The 22,060-nt window shown below is 39.8% G+C and overlaps 1 protein-coding gene across 5 annotated transcripts in view; it reads right to left on the reverse strand.

The window, feature by feature from the left end:
* Positions 1 to 22,060, reverse strand: part of DGKI (diacylglycerol kinase iota) — a 168,338-nt gene that overhangs the window by 70,221 nt on the left and 76,057 nt on the right. For 2 of the 5 annotated variants that reach the window (XM_085049505.1, XM_085049508.1), the window contains exons 5-16: positions 20,344 to 20,400; positions 19,607 to 19,672; positions 17,182 to 17,253; positions 16,696 to 16,797; positions 11,394 to 11,489; positions 11,006 to 11,080; positions 9,879 to 9,974; positions 8,981 to 9,063; positions 7,799 to 7,859; positions 4,814 to 4,927; positions 4,136 to 4,273; positions 3,485 to 3,563 (exon numbers count right to left, since the gene is read on the reverse strand). In XM_085049505.1, the coding sequence (XP_084905631.1) occupies positions 3,485 to 3,563; positions 4,136 to 4,273; positions 4,814 to 4,927; positions 7,799 to 7,859; positions 8,981 to 9,063; positions 9,879 to 9,974; positions 11,006 to 11,080; positions 11,394 to 11,489; positions 16,696 to 16,797; positions 17,182 to 17,253; positions 19,607 to 19,672; positions 20,344 to 20,400 (1,039 nt within the window). Of the gene's footprint in view, positions 1 to 3,484; positions 3,564 to 4,135; positions 4,274 to 4,813; positions 4,928 to 7,798; positions 7,860 to 8,980; positions 9,064 to 9,878; positions 9,975 to 11,005; positions 11,081 to 11,393; positions 11,490 to 16,680; positions 16,798 to 17,181; positions 17,254 to 19,606; positions 19,673 to 20,343; positions 20,401 to 22,060 lie in introns of all 5 variants that reach the window. The other 3 variants (XM_085049504.1, XM_085049507.1, XM_085049506.1) reach the window with 3 other exon arrangements.

Raw genomic sequence — 22,060 nt, forward strand, 5'->3', positions numbered from 1 at the left:
GCATTAGCAAATACATAAAAGTTACAAGATGAAACAGATACTTAAATTCTGATGTGTTAAAGAGTTACTGAGGAATAGACATTTCTACCCAAATATTCCTGCAGCAAGAAAAAAAAAAAAGAAAAAAGTAATTGGTTCCTCTAAAACCTATTTAGAAAGCCATTTCATTTTGATTAGACTCCAAGTGATGGAGAATTTTAAATCTAGTAGTAATGTACATCTAATGGTTAATTATTCTCACTGTTAATGTAAATGTAGAAGTTTCCAATCTTGAAATTCTCAGTCTTCAACTGCCAACTGCTAAATCTTGTTATACTTCTCTGTCAGATTAAAGAGCCTTGAGATATCAGATATCTTCTCCTTGAGTAAATACTTACAGGCAGTGATTAAATTGCCTCTTAACCTTCTTTCCAATAAGCTAAATGGAGTTCCTTTAATCTCACAATATAAGGAATGTTTCCCAGAATGCAGTTAATTCTTGGGCCTCCTTGGAAACTGCTTTCCTTGTCTGTGGCATCTCGAGATTCCAGCAGCAGCCCTTCTGACACTATTCAGTGTTAGCACCAACTGCTCACCTTGCTCACTGATTCTCTAGTGAAAACATCAAACTGCTAAGGCAGTTCTGGCTAAAGCATCCCACTGGAGTGAACACAGCCAAATCACCTCTCAAATGACCATGCAAAACAATACTTCTAGTCCTCTTGGAAGCCCCTAGATCTCACAAATTATGGCTTCATTTTGTAACAATGAGCTGTTTGATGTTTCTGATTTGCTTGCTGGCTCAGTTACTATATCTCTCGCTGTGTCACAGGTGACTCAAACTCAGTCAGGGCCATTTCCACTTCAAACAATTAATTTAATCACATAAGTCAATCTCATCTCACTGAGCTCACAGCTCCTTGCAGAGTGTCTCAACAGCCCATGCTAAGCAGCAGAAGGCTCCTGAAGGCTCAGTGCCTGTGCTGTACTTATTTTCCTGTGACCATCCCTGATGAGCCATTCAACCACCAGAGCTCTGGATTTTACAGGGATCTTGTGGTGAATACTCCCCAAAACCAAAGCCCCAGTTCAGAACAAAAAAGGGACTCAGCAGTCTCTCAACCTGCTGCTCCTACTCCTGCCACCACAGACAGGGAGGACTCTCTGATGTAAAATAGAGCCTAAAGTTGATTAGAGCACAACTTTGTAGCAGTAAATTGCTGAGTGCTTATCCAAGGCTCACTCCATTCTCACCATTCCCAAACCACCAAGGAGGTAGAAAATGGAATGTGTTAGGCTGTGTCTGAGTGCAGGGGGGGAGTTTCCTGCAAACCAACAGTCCTGCAGAGCTGGGGGATCAAACAGCACATCAGCAGGGATAAAGCAAATTGCATCTTCCATGCTCCACTGCAGCACAAGGATAACAATGGAGGAAGTTGGAAAGAGCTGCTACCCAGAGCACTTCCTGAAGAAGCAGAGCTAAACACATTAGACTTGGATCCAACCCTCAAGCCTCAATCTGATTAGTCACAAGTGTAGAGGTTGCCATGGAAAAGGCCACATTAATATATAGGTTTCTCTGAGACAGTGGAATCACTGCTTATTCTAAATATAACAGCTGACCAGTCTCTATTGCACAAAGTGTCCTGCTAGGATGAAAACTCATATCAGTTTATCTTATTTTGGTTTGCAGGCATGCAAACAAATTCATTTGTTTTAAAACTACATGTAATTACAATAGCTCCACATAAGCAGCAGCATACAGCCACTTATCTCAAGGGCACAAATGCTATAGCTGTGAAAGCACTTTACATTTTGCTACTGCTGCTAAGAATTTCTCTGGATTGTAATAAATGGTAAAAGAGATCATAATCTGTTTTGCATTGCTTAATTCACCAAGCCACAGAGTGCTTTGGGTTGGAAGGAGCCTTTAAAAGCCATCTAGACCAATCCCCCTGCAATGGGCAGAGACATCTCCAACCATATCAGGCTGCTCAGAGCCTCATTCAACCCAGCCTTGAATGTTTCCAGGGATGAGGAATCCACCAGTGCCAGTGTTTTACCATCCCCATTGTTATAAGCTTCTTCCTTCTATCTAGCCCAAATTTACACTCTTTTTGCTTAAAACCATTCCCCCTGTCCTACTGAAACAGGCTCTGTCCGTCTCATAAATCCCTTTAAGTACTGAAAGGCTGCAATAAGTTCTCCCAGGAACCTTTTCTCCTCCAGGCAGAGCAACCCCAATCCACATGAAAAACAACACAACCCACTCACCAGCAACACCTCCAGAGCTATAAGCTTTCCCCTCCCAAAATACATTAAATTCACTTCATATATTTCAGTATTTGCGAAAATAAGGATGAAACCAGCAGTGAATCTACAAAACACTCTCCTGGCCATACATACTCAGACACACAGCTTGTTCTGCCAAGTGCTTTTTCACCCATGTAAATTTTTAAAACACTGGCATGTCTGGAATAACATTCATTCTTTATAGGGCTCCATAACTTCATTATTAAATAATGCCTCCATTAAATGAGAAAGTAGCCATGCATTTAGTCTATACAGTACATTCACAGTCACATTAGCAATGCAGTGTGATATGCACTCATAAAAAAAAAAATGCATACAGCTGTCATAATTTCATTCCTGTGCCCTTTTGTGGCCCCTCATTATTATTCCTAAAGCTTGAAGCAGTCTTAAACATCATAAAATATGCATTAGCTCATTCCATCATGTATCCTGCTCTTTATTTAGCCTGGCATTAGAGTGCTATCTTTTCATCTTGAAATGACACTCTGATAGAACGACAGTGGATATAAGGGAGGCTGTGTTTCAGGAAAACACACCTGGAAGTGAGGCTGGAATGACCAAAAGCTGAGGCAGACATCTGAACAAGGTTTGTTCCTACAAGCACACCTGCCTAAACCATATAAATGGAGCCATTCATGTCAGAGCAAAGCCAACCCCTTCAGCCACTTGGCAACCTGTGCAGGGTGGCATTGCTGCCTCGGGCAAGGGGACAGACAAGGTGCTGCAGCTGCTCAAACCCCTGACACCTCTGGGGACATTGAAACATTTAACTTGCACAGAGACACTCTGGGTCTGTACCCAGTGCAGTGACATTGTGCTGTGCTCATCCACAGGTGACAGCTGCTTACTTTGACAACACAATTATTTTCCTGCTATTCCAGTCTTGTGGTTCTCCTCTTCCCTCCATTTCCACACCTGACTCATATATTATCTCCATTACAAGATCTAAAATTTCAGAAACCTTCCCTTTTAGCCCTTTTCCTCCAGCAAATTACAGCCTTCCTTGTGTTTTTTTATTTTTGAATTGTGAAGTCTCTTGGAAACTCATGATACAATTCTCTTCTTGTATATATCTTAAGGTTTTATGTTCCAGCTTTACTTCTGAATTATAAGAACAGGTTGTTAAATCTATATCTAATTCATAAAACAACTGCCCATCCACAAGGCTAAGGAAATAAAAGGTTCCCAATACCTCTGGATTCATGGAACTCCAGCGTAACATGTGCATCAAATCCAAGGCTGAAGTAATTATTGAAGACATTGAGGGGAAGCTGTAATTAGATAACAAAAAGAGACATAAAAACAACATGAATGGAATATTTCTTGACACACCAGAGTTTAACTGTTTAAACTGGCACATCATGAAAACCTACTAAGAACAAAGGGGAACAAAAATACACTACACCTTGCTGCAAAGCAGGAAAAAATGGGAATTCATTAGCAAAATCCAAAGGAATAAAATTTTACATCTTGATTTTAGTTTTGTCTAATTGGGGAGTGGATGGCAGTCACAGGGCTGCTTCTCCCACAGCTAGAGAGAAACAACAATGACCTTTCTGATAAAATGCTAGGGATTTCTTTCCAGGATGTAATCCATGACAAATGTCCAACATGTGAGTTTCAAGCAACAAACAAATGCATTGCATTTCACACAACTCTGGAATGACTGACACCCGAAAGGAGTCAAAGGGAGAGACAGAAATAGAAAATTAAAAATTTAAATAAAAATAAAAAAATACAAATGAAAAGAAGAAAAAAAAACTTCCCTCTCATGCTGCTTGAAGTAAAACCCAAAGATGTTCCTAACATTCTGTGGTTTCCCTAGGGAAAAGCAGGCTCTGACCTTCCGTGCTCCATCCTCCAGCTCATCCTGGGGCAGGTCAGGGTTGCGCTCCACCTGCAGGTTCCAGCGGTCCAGCTGGACAATGGTCCCATCTTCCACATGGCACAGGATCTTGGACACTGGCTCGTCTGTGTAGCCCTGAGCAGAGTGACCACAGCATCAGCCATGCATGGGGAGCACAAATCAAGTGATTCACCAACTACCTGACAGAATTCCCTCCTTTCACACAGCCCTAAGACCCTCAATGGATTTTTGATCAAGAATTTTAACAAGCTGCTATTGGGGTGCACAAGTCTAGGCCAGGCAAGGTAAGGCCATAAGGAGAGGAATTCAAAGTATATTTGCCTTTCCTGGAATAAGTCCAGTGCTGTAGTAAAGGATAAACAGAGAGAAATGAAGTTTAAGCTATGCTTAAATTAGAAGGCTGTTTACTGTCCTCATTCCTTGGCCTGAAACACCAGATCCATCCATGAACCCTTTTAGTGCAACCACACCGTCAGTAATTCAAAATCCCAGACTGCAAATTGAAGCAAACCATCCTGCCAAAGCCAAGCAGACCTTGCAGACAGCCCTGCCTGCTGTTTTAGCCAAAAGGAAGCTCCACCCCACACTACTGAATCTGACAGAAAGTTGGGAAATCCCACATAAAGGGGATTTCTGGCCCCAGCCAGTCCTTACCCCACCCCAGTTGAGGGTCCTGGCGAGGTCATTCCCAGTGCCAAGGGGAAGGACAGCCACAGGAGGTGGGGGGCTGAGCTGCAGCTCATCCAGGATGGACAGGATCCAGCCCACCTGCAAGAAGGGAAATTAGGAGAACTGTCAGGGATATTAAAAGGAAAAGTACATATTTTGATCCTATCATATTCTTTTTCACAGAGAAGATAAGGTAAAAGAAATTTTTTGAATGAATGAAGAATGATATGGACAATTCAACACAATTTTTTTAAATTTCCATTATGCCAAAAGAAACGAAACTTTTGACAACAGTTATGAAAGAAAATGAGAGAGACACAGTAAACCAGCATGATGTCTCAGAACTTGTCCTGCCAAGCATGAACTTGCTCACAAGCCTCCCATTTCCCAGAGAAGAAACCTTAGGGCTGAATTATTTCACTCAGTACATACATATATATATATATATATGTATATATGTATATATATATAAAACAGATATACACACACAAGTATCTAATAAAAGAATAAAAGACTACAAGACAGACTCAGGCTCAGGGTTGAAGGCTTTGGATTGGAACAAAGATTGTCCCTTTTGCATCCTAAGTTGTTAGATATTTCAGACAGCTTTTTCTCTCTCCTATCTTTGTTCTGTACTACATAAAACCTTCAAATAGAAATCTAGCCAGAAGGAACAAATTACTGTAAATTATTTCATTTTCATTAAATGGTAATTTTCAAAGGGGGAGAAAGAATGGCTGCTAAAGATGTTATCAAACTTTTTGTGACTGAAATTCTTGTTACAAAAACAAAGGACTCTTTCTTAAACTAATTCTCACTTCAAAAAAAATGTGAAGAACCTGTGCTGAATTTTTAGATAAAGAATTAAAACAAAATTAACAGAAGATTTTTTTCCTGTTGCCAGTTTTCAAAGATGCAGTTTCTACTGAAAATGTGAGCTTTTAAATAGGACAGAAAACCAAAATCCTGACTGCAGCTGGACTGAATTTTTCTTCCCTCAACTAATATTACTGTGGTTTCAAATAGATTCTTAACCCAAGCCAGGATAACCCTGGAGCTTCACAAAAATGCACGCAGCATGACATGGGCATTGGGAAAAATATCTGGAGTTTGAAGGACTGCAGAGAGGGTGGTCTGATAAACACAGAAACCACCATGCTATTTAGTATTCTAGGGTATTTCTTTCTCCAAGTTTCCTAACCAATAAATTTAATTTCGCACAAATGGCATTTATCAGACAGCTATTTATCATAACCAATTGTCCAATTATTAAAGCATTCATCTGGGATGTGATCCCATATTCCAGTTCACTGTCTCACAGCAGCCACCTCAAGTACTCACAGCTCTCATGACCTTGGATGTCACCAAAAATACTGAGGTCTTTTAAAGGGATTTTCAGGGGTAAGTAATCCTTTCTTTTTGAAAATATCTACACTTCTGCACTGATAACAGGAGACAGAATAAAAAGATAACATCAGGAGGGCCAGGACTTCTTAAGAGTCCATTATCATTGCCACTGAGTTAATCCACACATCTGCTCCAGGTAACATCACAATCACCCCTTTTGTAAACCTTTTAATCAATTAATGGGAACTTCAAATTACTAATTTATAACTACAACACTGCTATTTAAGGTCACTTCTAAACCTGGTGCATTAGTTGCACAATCCAGGATGATGCAGACCCTCGTTTCCCTGCAAACAGAAACTCCTGACTGCTTTGAGAACAAAGCTCTCCTCTTCTGCCCTGGGAAGTTACAGCAAACAGCGATGATGGAAAAGTTACAATAAGTTCTGATTCACCTCAATAACGCGAGGTAACATCTGGTCTCATTGCATATTCATTAAGCCCATTTGAGCCAGATTTTTCATTTCTGGATGTAATGGCTTTGGGAATAACTAGATATTAATTTGTTTCAAACAGAGCAGCACTGGAGGTAATAGTGGAGTGCTGCTCATACTAATGAGAAGGTGCTGCCACCTCTCGCCTGCACAGCTCAGCAAAGGGGAAGCAAAGGATGGTCTGACTCTGTGCACTTGTATTCCTTACCCTTTTAATATTTTCAGGATTAATTCTTTTCCCCCTATGAAAACACTGCCTTCCTCAGGTGGGAAAGAAAAGCTTCCACAAACAGATCAAAACATGTTTTCTCAGCTGGATAAATGCTTTGCATGTTTCCTAAGGAAAGTTCATAATTCAGTAATAGTCTTACTTTCCCATGTACCAGCAAGACAGTAGTCTTATCACTGATTTTTTTTCTTCACTCTTGCAGGGGAAGCACTGATATTAATAAACCTTCTGTTAGAGTTTTAAAAGTACCCACAGAAGCTGAACAAAGAATTCCCCCAAGAATTCAAGCAGAGACGAGTTAAGAGAGAGGATTCAGCTCTCTGCAAAATAATCTAACCACTTTTCCATGCCCTAAACATCTACATAGATCTATTCTGTCCAATCACTGCATCTTTAGAGTAGCAATGCATTTTCCTTACTGTAATTCTTGTTAAAATTGCCATCAAATGCATGTTGGGGAACTGAAAACCTTCAAGACTAAAGGTCAGTTTTTCAACTGTATTTAGCAACCAGCAGCACAGACTGAGATTTATAATATTTTTAAGTACTGGAAAGAATAATGCAGTTTACTCCATTACCTCTCATGACCTTCAGACCCTGAGCTGCAGAGCTTGTCTCCAAATGAAGGAGCCCAAATCCTTTAAAGATCTGACCCCATGCACTTATCCAAGAACACACAAATTCTGTCACAAAGAAAAATACTGAACCTGGATCTGCCAGGAAGGAGCAGAAATTAAGATTTAATGGCTCCCAGATAATGACTTAACCTGACAGATGCTCAGATCTAACATAAATAGTGAGAGGAGACCAGCAAAGTTAGTCTTTATTTTTTCTAACTGTACAAAATCTTTAAAGGAAAGAGGACTTTAGAAATGGGACTGCCAGCTCCCTGCCACCTACCGTCCCATCCCCACCACACGCCAGGATCCTCAGGTTTGGCACTTTTCTGTACAGCTCCAGCCTGGCCAGGGAGGGAAAGAGGGAAAAAAGAAAAAAAAAAAAGCTCAGAACAGGAATTCAGACACTTTTTATGCATTTTGCTGAGTGACAGTGTAACCACCACTTCCTGCATTTTCAAATGTTCCTTACTAAGAATATGAGTGAGGCTGGAAATGCAAAACCAATAGGATATGAAATGGGGCCTGATTCCTGCATGTGAGGCAGCACCTCCTGACAAGTGTTTGATCAGTTTAGCATCTTCCCAGGTTTTCATATTCCCTCTAGAGAGGTCAAAATCTTTCATTTCTCTCTTACCCTAAAGCAAACAAATTTAAACACTGAGGTTCTAAACCAATATTTGATGTTCTTCATCCTGACTTGTCGAGCTACCATTTCTCAGTCTTGTATAATGTGACAGCTTCTTCAACTAGTGACTATATTTTAACACCACAGAAGGCAAGAATACGTAATAAGAGTTCTTTCTCTGGGTATGTGATCTAAATATCAACAGGAGAGACCGAAAAAAGCACCTATTGAAGTCAGACTCCTTCAGTTGCACCTTTAGAAAGGAATAATGAAATATTTTCTAATGAAAGGGGGACAGTCACATGTAGAGAGATGAGTGACCAGAGGACCTAACCCTGCTTTACCCCATTATACAGCTCTGAAAAATGTATAATTTTTCAGATTTATTTTATCTCCAATTTAAAGCTTCTAAACATCATGAGAGAACAGCAGTGCAGGTGTTTCTGCAGGAAAACAAAAAGCTTGGGTGAATTGAATAGGAAACACTTGGGCTGTTCTTCTGCAGGCAAATATTTGATTTTACATTATTCCTCTCTTTTTGTGCTGCCTAAACTGTGGAAGAGATGGTTAGGTAAAGGTGGTATCTCCATCTCCAGCACCACAGAAAGATGGTTCCTTAACCCTTGGCAGCAAAAATCAGCCCTTCAGGGAGGGTTCCTCTCTCCCTTGGGAGAGATGCTCCCAATCTCTCCTCACAGGAGCCACCACTGCAGCCCTTCCCTTGCTCCCAAACCCTGCATATGTAATCCTCCCTAGCCTAGCCAAGCTGGATTTTTTCCTGCTTCCCTGAGCAGACAAGAAATAGGATGCAGAGCCATGGAGGTTTTGAGTACTCACGCATCTCTTGGCCCATCCTGAGAGAGGTCAAACACCTGGCGGGGATTCAAGTACCACATGAACATCTGGAGAACCTTGGTGCCCTGGCAAGAGAGAAAAATCAAAGGAAGGGAAATTATGTGTAGTCTGATGATTATTGGAAATAATAGTGTGTGTTGTTCACTGTATTTGCACTGCTTTGGGTTTGTTCTGTGCTTTATAAAGCAAATATAAAACAAGGAAAGGACAAACTAGAAATTGGCACAGCAAATGGCTGCTCTGTGAAACAGCAACAACCCATCTGCACAAGGGGCACATGCAGCCCTGTGGACTAATTTCAACAGCACAGATCATAATGGTTGATAAGAACAGGCATTTGGGGTCACACCAAAGGTTCATCTCCCACAGCAACCTGTTCTCCTGCCTCTCACCACCTGCAACAAGAAGAAACCTCTGTTTTCCCACCTCACCCTCAGCCATCCAACTGCAACAAGTTGAATAAGATTGTCACCAAAGTCTCCATCCCATGAATATGTCATTTCACATTCAGTCATTTCAACAGCCTTTCCTAGCAAAGTTAAACAGTTTTTTGGATAAAGGTAAGTCAGACTTCACTGGTGACCTAAATTTTCTGTGGAAAGATGAAATCTTCTGAAAACCTCCAAACTGTAATTTTAGGTTCATTTCAAGGATCTGAACATAGGAATACAACCACTCATATGCTCAAATATCCATTCCAGTTGTCCATCTGCTGAAGTAGAAAGGCAATTCCACAGCAAGGAAAGTCTTCTGAGGAAGATCTTCAGGTTCCTTCAAGCACAGAGTCCTTTCTGTCTGACTGGCCAAGAACCAGTCTCATTTGCAGAAACCCTGCTGTTAAACTAGAACTTTGTGACCCAGATCCAGCTGATGCTCTCACCTGATTCCCTCCACTTTTTGGATTGACAAAAACCAGCAGTGGCTTCATGAGGGGAGAGGAGATAGGCTTTATCACAAAAGGCCGGCCTTTGTTATCCTGAGAAACAGCAGTGAGAAACAGCTTTAGTAAAAGCTAAATAGACAACAGAATAAAATAAGAGGAGAAAAATATCATTTCAGGGTAGCACACAACTTTTTCAAAATTGTATTCAAGGTTATTTCCAGCCCTCTTCTCCCCAGTTGTTCACACACCACTTAGAATGTGTCAGATGCAGTGTTATTTCTAATACAAACAGTTTTTCCAAAGGAAAACAGAATGAGATAAGCTACTTATTCCATTAATTCCATCAAACAGACAAGTTATATCAGCGCTTATTTGGAGATAATTTGCTCTCAAATTCTTGGCCATGCTGCCTTCCCACCTTTGAACAAATCAGATCAAACATGACATATTGATGAGAAAAATATTCACTTCCCTACCCCTGCAGGACAGCAGAGAGCCCAGTAATGAGGGCACTGTCCTGGGCCCTTACAGACACACATTCCAGTTTTTGGTCTGAAATTCTCCCTCCACCTCTCCCAGGAAGCTGTTTGTCTATATAATTAATCCACTGGGAAGGATCTGGAATCAAGGTCTTCTGTAGGACACATGGTAAATCAAACCAACAGAGCAATAATCTGTTTTCTCTCTCTGTGGTGAAATTTTACTATAAGATCCCCTGAAGAAGACATCCTCAAGCTGGACCACAGCCTTGCATCAGTGCACTCACCATGGATTTTGCAACCCCAGTTTCACAACCCTGTTCTGCTTAAAGAAAAAAAAAAAAAAAAAGGATGTGAGCTGAGTCTCTTATATCCCAAGGGAACTCTCTTTCATTAGGTTGCTGGTCCTTCTGGAGTCTGGCGCATCGTTTCTTGAAAAAAAAATCAACTCAGAAAATAAAGCTTCTAATACAAGTTTTTTCTCTTCTAACAACAAATTCAACAGCATGGCATTTCCCAGGGGAAAAATACATTAAAAACTTCAGTGAAAAATAAAAAAAAAAGAAAAAGCCTAAAAACTTTTAAAGCTGTTGTTTAGACATTTCATCAAAAGGAGCAAGATTCCCAAAGCACTTAAATACCTACTTCATTTCCTCTTTTGCTAGCTTTCCTTTTAAAGGACGTTCTCTTCTTTCGCCGCGTTGAAGTCTTTAAGGAGTTCTACACCAAAAAAAAAAAAAAAAAAAAGAAATACATGAAAAGCAAAAACAAAACTCAGAAGACAGGCCCAGACAGAGCCCCTTGACGAAGCTCTTCCATGCATGTCCACTTGGAGAATGATAAGAGTATCTGGCACATGCTCGAGATTTTAAACCACATGCGCTGCATGCTTGACACTTCCACACCACCGGTTATGGAGAAAGCCACACACGGAGACCAGACTGGTGCTTTGGAGCTGGAAACTTTCCCACGCTGTGAGGGGGGAAAAAAGATCAGATGCTCCCATAGACTCACATAACACCACATGTTGTACCTGCCAACCCTCCCAAAAGGGGTAGGAGACGCCCGTTTCCCCTTCGGGGCTCCAGTCTCCTGCCCAATCAGGCTCGTCTCCTGGTATGGAGACCACCTGCATAAAGATGTGATAAAAAAACATGATAAATAAGGTATTTTTCATGTTTTTTTGGTTTGCTTCTTTTTTTTTTTTTTTTTTAAGGAAAGAAAACAACAAGTTTATGACTCGACATAACGTAGGCCACCGTGGCATGTGATGTAGAGTCTGTTCCAGCCTACTGAGAAACTTGTGTAATCATCTGCTAAGGAGCAAACTGAGTGGTTAATTTTTAAGGTTTTAAGTAAAGAAGGAGTCTGTGAGGTGATTGTTGGTTTTAATAACAGTATCACTTAGCTACATGGGAAAAAAAACCATACAACTGGCTTGTATTTTTGCAGAACCTATTAAAATGGAACTTATGTTGAGGCTATTCTCCAGGCAGGGGACAGGCTGCTCAGTGATACTGAGCAAAAAGGTGTTCTGGTGTGATAAGAACAGTCCAAAAAGGGGAATTTTATTATTTTTTTATTTATTTTAATTCAGTAATTGAAGTTATACCTGCAGGAAACCCTAGCCATTTCCATAATTGAAATTTTGTCTTATGGGAAATACTCCAAATATTTTTGCAGCATTTCAACTTCTAGTCTAACCATCACCAGGAAAAAAAGTAGCATGAAGAATTAGAAGAAAGTTCATTTTTTTTTTTCCTGGCTATAAGATGGAAAGCAAGACCCACTCAGCTCATCTGAAAATTCATTTCTGTCCTGACCTTGATCAGAAGTGCACCACTAATGAAAGCCAACAAGCAGAGATCATCAAACGTGTAAAAAGTGATGTAAAATTCTTAATCCTGCTTGCTATCCAACATCAACAGGAATAGCTACGAGGTTTTGTTAAATACACATCAACCACTCTCAGAATTTCAAGGCTGGAGTGTGACACACCAGATACACAAGTTAATGCTTCCAAATTCCTAAGAAAAACTAACAGCTATCTAACTGAAATAGCTAAAGGCATTGTCCTCTATCACGAGACCAAGAGAAACCTGCAGAGCTCAAGGTCCCAAGCTCTCAACATTTCTGGAGAAGGAAATAGGAATCCCTCATTGCTTACTGAAAATACCAAAGACAAGACAGCTCTGCAGAGCAACTTCAGGCATTTGCCCTTTTAGACCATATTTCGAGAAATTGTGGCAACACAGATTCTTTCCCATGGGAACTTTTCTCTTCTTCTTCCTATGTTTTATAGATAAAAATAAAGTTTTTGTGTTATTGAAACAGTCTTTTGGAAGATAGGCAGTTCAAGCCTGGCCAGTCAGCCTAGGGGGAGGTTTTGAATTGGCCCAATCTGAACGACCTGTGAAAGTCTATATAAGTTGTAAAAATAAATAATAAATTCAGAAATTTGGATCACCCGAGAAATCTCTTGACTCTTCACTCCGCTAGCAGCCCAACAGTGACATCAAACCACCTAAAGAAGTGTTTGTACTTCATTTCCACATTTACAAAGGCACTAAAAGCTGCATCTTAACAATGTTATTTCACCTCTTTAAAAAAAAAAATTAACCTACAGTGTTAACAGAACCTGAAGCTTTGCTACAGTAATTGCAATCACATGTCCGTAGCAGATGAACAGCAAAAAAGCTGCTTAAACATATGCAAGGTTTTTTTGCAAACATGCAGAAGAGTAACAGCCAAAGAATATCAGCAGTCTTTGCACACTGAAGTGAAGAAATGGATACATAACGCCTTGTTCACAGAACAAGGTGATGAGCATTTTGTAGACATATAATGTTATTTAGCAAGGTACCTGATAGCAAAGCATACCTTTAAATGGGCACCATAAGTAAATCCTAACTTGCCTCTAGAGAGGAAACCTCTCCCTTGTGGGTGTCAGTTTGTCCATCTTCAAAAAGAGATTTTTCGCGTTATTGAATGGTCAGGATAGCTCTCAGTTAGCTTAGGTAGATGAAGAGAAGAATTTTTGTCCTTGGGTGGTGTTGGATGGTGTGAAGGCCATGGACTACCTCAGACAAATCCAGTGAAACCTTTCAACCTTTTCCTCTGCAACCTTTCAGACTCGGTTTTCAAAGGCTTTTACCACACTGACTTTCAAATTGCTTAAACAATGAACAGAATCTGAGGAGGTCAATCTTGACCATCTGCTGGTTGTTCACAAACCACTATCAGACAAGCCAGCTGCACTCAGCAATTGAGGAAAGAAAGAAATAAACCCAGAAATGTAGGTATTCACTAGGACTTTCTCACAGTCCTCAAAGGAGGAGGAAGAGGAGAAGAAAACCCCATGTTTACTCAACGTGAACAGAAAAACCTTGGAATTTTAGTTACTGCCTTTGTCTTCCCAAAGAGAAGACAGACTGAATCAGTAAATCCATCAGCCAGATCCTCCTGATTATCTACTTTTCTCCCACAACACAAGCATATAGCAAGTCCACTTTTGGCTACCTACACCAAAATCCCACCACTCAGCAGGGGTGACCTGCTTCACAGCCTAGGAGAGGGAATTGTTTTGGACCCCAGGGAAACAGAGCTGGTGTCAAAGCACTGCTAGCAATACAGAAACACTGGAAACCAGTAGAAAAAAGTTACAGAAGTGGCTCACAGTATGGAGAACATGGAAGAGGCATCAGGAGTTTTCCATTCACGTCGGTGGCTCATTACACACAGGGCTACCACCAATTCCAAAACCATTTGGACCGTTCTGAATATTCTTCATTTTGCAACCAATTGCTTCCAAGAAGCAAAAGCTCCTCATTTAGAACATTTTTTATCAGCATGAATTTGTCCTTAACCAATTTACACCATGAGGCTTCACTACCACAGCATTGTTGGTAATGAGATCAAGAGTGTGATCTTCGTGCAAAGCTAATGTTTGAAAGGTGGTGACCCACGTTGTGCAAAATAAGCATGGAAAACCATTTTTCGTGGCAATCAGAAAATAAAAATTGTTAAACAGGGCAAGGTTTGGCTACAAAAAGCCATCTTATTTACTTGAAAGGAACCACAAACAAACAGGATGCAGGCACCACTAAAATCAATTTTATATGAGCAGGGAATTCAGTTCAGGAGTTGTCTGTGACCAATGTAAGTAGTTAATTAGAGCTGAGGAAATATTTTATAACCAAAAAGCTTCTAGCCAAATTTATTCTGACTGTAGAATATGTGAAAAACAGATTGCTAGTTACACATTCTTTTTTTTTTTTTTTCAATGTGAATTCACAAAATTTGTAAATATTGTGTTTGTATTCTCTGGATTGAATGCAGTAAATATTTCATAGTGTTTACCAAACATTTCTATAGGGTGAAGAGGGTCATAATACATAGAAGCAGAGCTGGCCAGAAACAGCAGGAGAGGAAAATTACTCCCTAAGAAAACAAAAAATAAGAAAACAAGACTTCTGCCAAAAATCTGAAAACACATCCAAAAGATGCATCACCATTTCCCAAAGTAATGAGGATGCATTTCCCACAACTCCAATGGGTGCTACTAAGAAGTTTCATGAAAATACATCCATTGACCTTGTTAAATATAATTTTGATCTAATACTTGAGCTCAAGATAAGCTTTTTCATGCTCCTGACCATGAATTTCAAGGACTTGAGATGAGATAGCAAGTGAATAATGAAAAATGAAGTACTTTCTCTGCACTCGTGACTTAGGCACATAAAGCTAACAGATACTCTCTTTTAATTTAATATTTTAAGCCTCTATGTAAAAGATTTTTTTTCCTCGTTAATTATAATTACCTAGATCAGAATTATTTCTTAATTTGAACTTTTCTGAAAAAAAAAATGGACAAGAAAGCAAATTCTCTGCAAATATTATAAGCCCAATCAAAAGAAAATTACACATGTCAGGGTTTTTGGGTTGGTTTTTTTTTTTCTTTTTTGCTAAAAACTAAATAAAATAAAAATGAAAAGGATTGAAGAAAAGCTCCTTTTAGCAAGCTCAGACACGGACACATGGCATGGAGACATCTGTCAAATAGCACACAGTTGCTGAAAATTAGCCAAGGATATTAAGTCCCTGCCAAGGATTCAAACATTCCTCAACAAGAGAAAAAAAGATTTCTCTGTTGGAGACTGAGTAAAAAAAAGAGAGAAAGAAGAGTGTGGGGAAAATCGAGAAATGGCAATAAAACCCTTTTTTCTCAGAGTGGAGGTGGCTAGGAACCTCATGCTCTCTCTGAAGGAGAAATCGAGGTGTGTTTGGTCAACTTTTTGATTATTTGATACATATATTTCCCTTTCCTTCTGCTCCTCATCTTTAACCACCAGCTCACTAAAAATTCTGCTCTTGCCCAAATCTGCTGGTCATATCCCTAAACTGGGACTAAATTCAGTGTTACAATTTAGATCTTTTTCTGGTTTTGTGATCTAGTTTTGTCTTAGTGTGTTGTTTATAGCCTGAAGCTCTTGGCTTCTTCTGGACAGCCAGGAGGAAGAAAAAGCCCAGCTCACTTCCCAAGGATGGACTGAAATTAAGATTATTATTCTGAAATAAAAATTGAACCAGCATTTCCAACTCCCTGATACGTTCAGTGTTTGTCTCTTTCAGCTCAACTTGGCTTGAAAACAGACTTTCACAGAAAAAATACTTCTTGCATGATGTGAACCCCCTTTTTAATTTTTGGCCAGCTCTCTTTTGGAGAACATCTTTTCTGCTTTCTGGATTATCTTTCCTGTTGTGTTCAGCAGTGAATTACCCTCTCCAAGACCTACCACATCCCTCACAAAAGCTTTGAACTCCAATGCCTGTTATGTGCAACTAACTGAGCATGTGGGCTTACTGGTGAGCGTGCAGAACAGGGGTAAATAAATTATTATTTATATGTCCATTAAAGGCAAATTCTGGGGGATGCCAGCCCAGCCACAGCCAATGCTTACTGCAGTTCAGCTGGAGTTTTCTGAACAGTTTTTCCCTCTATTTGCTCAGCTCTATTTAATGAAACACACTTCACTGCCTGCCACACGGGGGGATTTCTCACAGTATGCTTGCTGAACTCACAGTTACAGGGACAACTCTGAGCTGAATTAGCTCAGAACAACTCATTTTGGTTGCTAATCATCCCAAACTGGGCAATTCACTGGATGGAGGGCCGGGAGGATCCAAGGTTGATCACCACCACGGATGTATGCTGGTTTCAGGGGTTGAACAAGCATGCCTTGGGGAGGGAGGACCAAGCAGAGAAGGCAGGCTGGCCCTGCACAGCCAGGCAGCTCCAGAAACAGACAGCATGCAGTTACCTGAGGTTTCTTCACCTTAATGATCCAGGTGGGAGGCACAATGACAGCAGCATGGGCCCCCAGGGAGCACGGCTCCTCGATGTGATGCAGCATGAAGCAGGTGACTTTGTTGTGGAACTGGAAGAGATGGGAGGAGGAGAGGCAAGGATGAGGGTGAGAAAGGCAAGGGGGAAGTGTGGAGGAGAGGTAGAGGGTGATGGTGCAAAAACTGGGGGGATTTTCCCAGCTCCACCAGCTGAGTCCTTCAAACCAGCAAGTTTTAGAAATGTGTGAACAAAGATGGTCTTCCTAAGCCATGCCTCTTAAAAAAAAAACAAAAAAAAAAAAAACCCTAACTAACTAACTAAAAAACACCATAAAAAACCACCAAAAAAACCCTCACCAACACAAACAAACCAAGCCAAACAAAAGCACCAAACCAACAAAACAAAATAAATAAAAAAATCCTACAATCACTCCCAATTAAACCCAAATCAGTCTCCCAAAGTATTATCCACTTACCGCCAGCTTGCACCAGGAACAACTGATGGCCACAATCTCTTTGCTATGGAAGGAGAATTTCTGCTGAAAGCCCTAGAAGAACCAGGGAGGAAAAAAAGGATTAAATTCCTCTTGACTATAAGATATATACATATAACTCTTGCCAGGTGGCTGTGCTAGGCAAGCAGATTTTTGGGGAATAAAACAATTATAGGAGGTAACAGAGAAGGTTCTTCTGCAATAGGATTTCTGCAAAATTTTATGCTTTTCCTTGTATTTTTTTTTTTTGTAAAAACAATGGAAGACAAAATAGAGAAGGAATGTTTATTTTAATTTTTAATGATTTTCTACAGACATGAAAGTTTCAGATTTTCTGTTGAACAGAGTTCTGTCATTGCAGCCTTGTTTGTTCTAAATATAAACAAGAATTTGAATTTTCCTTTTTTTTTTTACTACAGAGTAGAATTTATTTTACTACAGAACAAAATTAACTGCAATATCTCTCTGGGAATGTTCTGACAGCAAAATGAAGTAATTAAGTTTATAGTTTTATTGAATTGACTCAGATTAAAATCTTTTCCAGTAAGTTCCAAAAAAACCCCAATATACTCTGATTCAGATCACACAATTAAAATAAAATATTTCTTTATATTTTTACAGATAAGAAAGCCTACCCTGACCAGAAAATGGATTTTATTCTCCTAGAAAAGAGATTCATTCTACAGAATGCAATACCACTTTCCTGTAAATTCTAAGGCTGAAAAAGACAATTGGGTCATATATATCCTTCTCACATCTAACAAAGGCAACAAATAAGACACAGCCTGAAATTTTGTGTTGAGTTAAAGCTTATTTTAGTCAGAGAAAAAATTTATTTGGGCTGATGGCTGGAGAGATGGTAAGTCGAGAATTCCATTGAACTATTTGTCACCTTCACCACTTAGATTTCAGATTTGCACTTGGCTGGATCCTTTATTCATGGGCTTCCAGCAAACCTCTCTCTGCCTCTGCAAGCAGCCCACCACCATCCAGAGTTTTCTGATTCAATCTCTACCAAGTGATGAATTCCTGGGCCACTTTTCAACAAGCTGACTAATACCTAAATCTCCCACATGCTGGACAATGCCCAAGACCCAATGCAAAAACATTACAAACTGATTTAACAACATCTACCAGGACATTGCTTCACTGCCTTTGTTATTAAGGTCCTTCTTATCCTGCAGGAAAAATGGGGTTATTAGTGCTCAGTGAAATGACAAGGTCAAGCACACCAAGAAGGAGAATTAACTAAAAATTTAAATAGGAGACTGCTTGGCCAATAAATATAAATGATTTTTTGGTTATAATTTTCTCTAATTCTTTGTTTCCTGCCAAAGAAAAACTCTACTACAATACACTCATGTTAGTCTTAACTGAAAATTTCTTATTTAAGGGGAAAAATGAGATTTTCTCTGAACTTCTCCATATTCTCTGATGGTTGGACTTGAAGACTTACATCAACCAAAGCTGCTCACATGAACATACCCAGCAGAGGTTTTGCTATGATATATAAGTACTTATATGAATGTAAGTACTCCCATTGCAAAACCAACTCCAAATGCCTGTAGGGGAGATCCAGGCCAAGGATCCAGAGAAGGATGGCAAAGTCATACCCTGAGAATGCTGTATGCAAACTGCCTTGCTGCACTGACCCCATGCAACTTGCTATAAAAGGACATCACATTTTTCTTGCATGTCCTATTGCAGCTGACAATCTGCATAAGAATCCAGATAAAAATCTCATTTTCCTCTGACTGAACTGCTGTGCCACGGAGATGAGACACAGAATTTCTTATTGGTTGTAAAGAGGGAGGCAAAAGTATAATGTAGTGCTAGAGAACGGAAATTAAATCCCTGTGTTAATTTAATTTTTAAATAGCTCTCAATATATTTCAGGGCTTCATAATATTTCAGAAGAATTATCTTCAGTAGCTAAAGTATTGCTTCCCCCTTTTTATAGCTTTTTAGAAATAAACTTTTACAATCCATGAGGCAGAGGAAACACAAAGCAGTCACACAAATTTTGGGACAGAAAGAGAGCAACAGCTTTTCTAGGAGCCTAAAAACCAGGCCATCTCATTTTTGGCACAGAGGACAGCACTGCAAGAACATCATATTAGTACAGGGTTAGCTTGGCAATTAAAAAGGCTCAAGGAGTCACAGCTTTCCTCCTCCTCATTTTCAGAGCCAGCACTGCACAGCCTCCCAGGACAAACGTTGTGCTCATTCCTGCTTTCTCCTCCCACCTGGGAATCAGGATTATTCTGCTCAACATCCCAAGCTTGTCATTAGCCATTAAAAGAGGCCAAGCGTTTGTGACAAGAAAAAAAATGCAGTGACTAGAAGGACCTGCTGGCTACCCTGAATTCCTAAATGCCCTGAGTTGTGCTTGTGGTGGAAATCCTACCTTTCCACACTGTTTGCATTTCCCCTCCTGCCTCCTCCGGTGCACCCAGTGATGCCGGACAAAGTTCTGCAGAACAAGGACAAAAATATATATAGTCAAGATATAAAGTTATAGGAAACACTGGCACCTTGCTCTCTGTGCTCCAGCTGTGTGAAATTGGTTTACAAAGAAAAGAAAAAGTCCCTTCAGTCCACGAAGTAATTCATGGAGCAAAATGTGCAGCAAGTACTGCAGGAAACCTCAAAAACTACCAAAGCTGTAGGAGGAATAAGGACAAGGTGGTGCTTTCTTTATCCACGCTGAAATGAAGCCAGAACTACTCCCTCAGTATTCAGGTTTTTAAATGTTTGATTTTATGTTTTAAGTACTTCTAGAGGGAAAATAAAAGGTGAGGGAAGAACAAGTGAAAGGAGATGGGAAACAGACTTAAAAAACAATACTAGCTCAAAGGCCAGAAGAAAAAAAAAAGCTACCCAAAAAAAGGAAAAAGACACAATAACTGAATGAATGGGCAAAAGACAACAAGAAGGCGAAATGGCTTCTGTCAGTGTAAGTAATAGAGAGCTTCAGCTAGAATTCATTTTACATTTATTCTGGAGAGATGAACATGTTCCACTGGGAGCCAATTCTCTGTGTAAGGCTCCTCTCAATCTAAAAGCACTTCTGCAGCTCCACACCAGGGGGATCAACACATGTGTCAAATGAAAAGTAATCTCCAAAATTTGTCCATGACTTACTTCTCTTGGAGATCTGGATCCTCCTTCTCGGAAAGTCGGTTTGCAGCGGAAATTAATCTGGCGTAGAAATGAAACTGTTAGAACTTAAAGTGAGCTGAAAGACAATTTATTCCAGTATTTTGATCTTGGCTAGACTCGCAAAATATTTATGATCTATTAAAATATTAGTTTCCCTAGGTGAAGGAAAAGTAACTTACCTGGATGTCAGAAAAATCACTTTTTGTATGCCATATTCATTCTCCTTGCTAGAGCTCTACAAAGTCCCATCTTCACTAAAGCTATTGCTGCCTACTCAGTTCAAATATTTAAACTGCCTCCTCCCTCTAGAAGAAAACTGTTTCATTTGTTTTGTTTTTCTGAAGGTTATTTGCAAACAAACACAGATCTCAGGTGTCAAAAGTTAGTAGGTGTGGAAATCTCACTCTGGAAGATCTTTATGTCTTCACAAAAATATTCTATAGAGAAATTTCCATTTACATAAAGAACCACTCACATTACCATAAATTTCTACCCTTTCCTTAGATAAGGATATTTTCATCTACCTCCCCAGCCACAAAATTCCTGGGGAGCATTGCACTGCCTCATGCAGTGGTGTTGCGATTTCAGATGGGAAAGACAGAGGACAACAGGAGCTTCCATGAATGGAAAACATTTTTAGGAGGGTGAAGAGAAAAAATTATTTAATACAAAAAATGTGGTCTTTGCTTAAAAAGGGGAGAAATTTTTTTGAGAAAAAAAATCTATAGAAATAAAAATAGAGGGATGTGGAAAAATTAAAGATATGCTGAAGAAGAGAGAGGCCTGGAAAAAGACCAAATGATATGTGAAGTAAGGATGTACTAAATGAAATAAATTCAATTTTGAGTTGACTATCCTTCAAAGATTTAAACATTTAAAGATACTGCTCAGCTATGCTTCTGTTAGGACGGTAGAAAGACCAAGTTGCTCCAAATTTAAATACAAGCCTCTCCAAATAAATAAGTTCTTCCCTCATTTAATAATGGCTTTCAAAATAATAGCTTTAGGGAGAAAAATTGAAATAAAAAATTCAGACAAAAGCGCACAAAAAAGGAAGCAAACAAAATACCTAGTACTTATAAAGAAATGAAAGGCTTTGTAATATTAGTCTTCTTCCACTGCTCTTCACCTGGAATTGCAATTTTGTTGTTCCACTGTTCAGTCAGGGCAGGCTGGAAAAACCCAAATTATATTTATTTTGCTTAAAATGTGCACCTTCCCAGCGAGGGCAAAGCAGAAGATTTCTGTACCACTTTTAAACCTTACAGACTCCACACCAACCCTCTGCCAGAATGCAGATTCCGTGGTCTCCAGAGTGGCACAGACAAGCTGGGTTTTCTCTAAGTGCTCATTTCCCCTGGCTGGCAGTGCCACCAACTCGCTGGGCTGTGGGAAGTCAGCGCTGCTGGTGATGGAGGAAGTCATGAAAAATTCACTGGTAACGGTTTGTGCTGAAAGCAATTCGCTAACGGTAATTTCGCTGCGGGTAACAGCGCCGGGGGTGGAAATGGTACCTCTCCAACTTGGTATTATGGCAATCACTGTGGGAGTTGTCAACATGAGTCCCAAATACTTGGAAAGGAAAAAAACCCTTTCCAATGGGTTGCTGCTGTAATTTTGATTTTTTTTTTTTGCATCAGCTTCTTTTATGAAGAGCAACGTTGCTAAACACATAGGAGTGAAAATGAAGCTCTAATGG

The sequence above is a fragment of the Lichenostomus cassidix genome, chromosome 1Ab (assembly GCF_008360975.1).
Source record: "Lichenostomus cassidix isolate B80296 chromosome 1Ab, HeHo_3.0, whole genome shotgun sequence".
Classification (NCBI taxonomy): Eukaryota; Metazoa; Chordata; class Aves; order Passeriformes; family Meliphagidae; genus Lichenostomus; species Lichenostomus cassidix.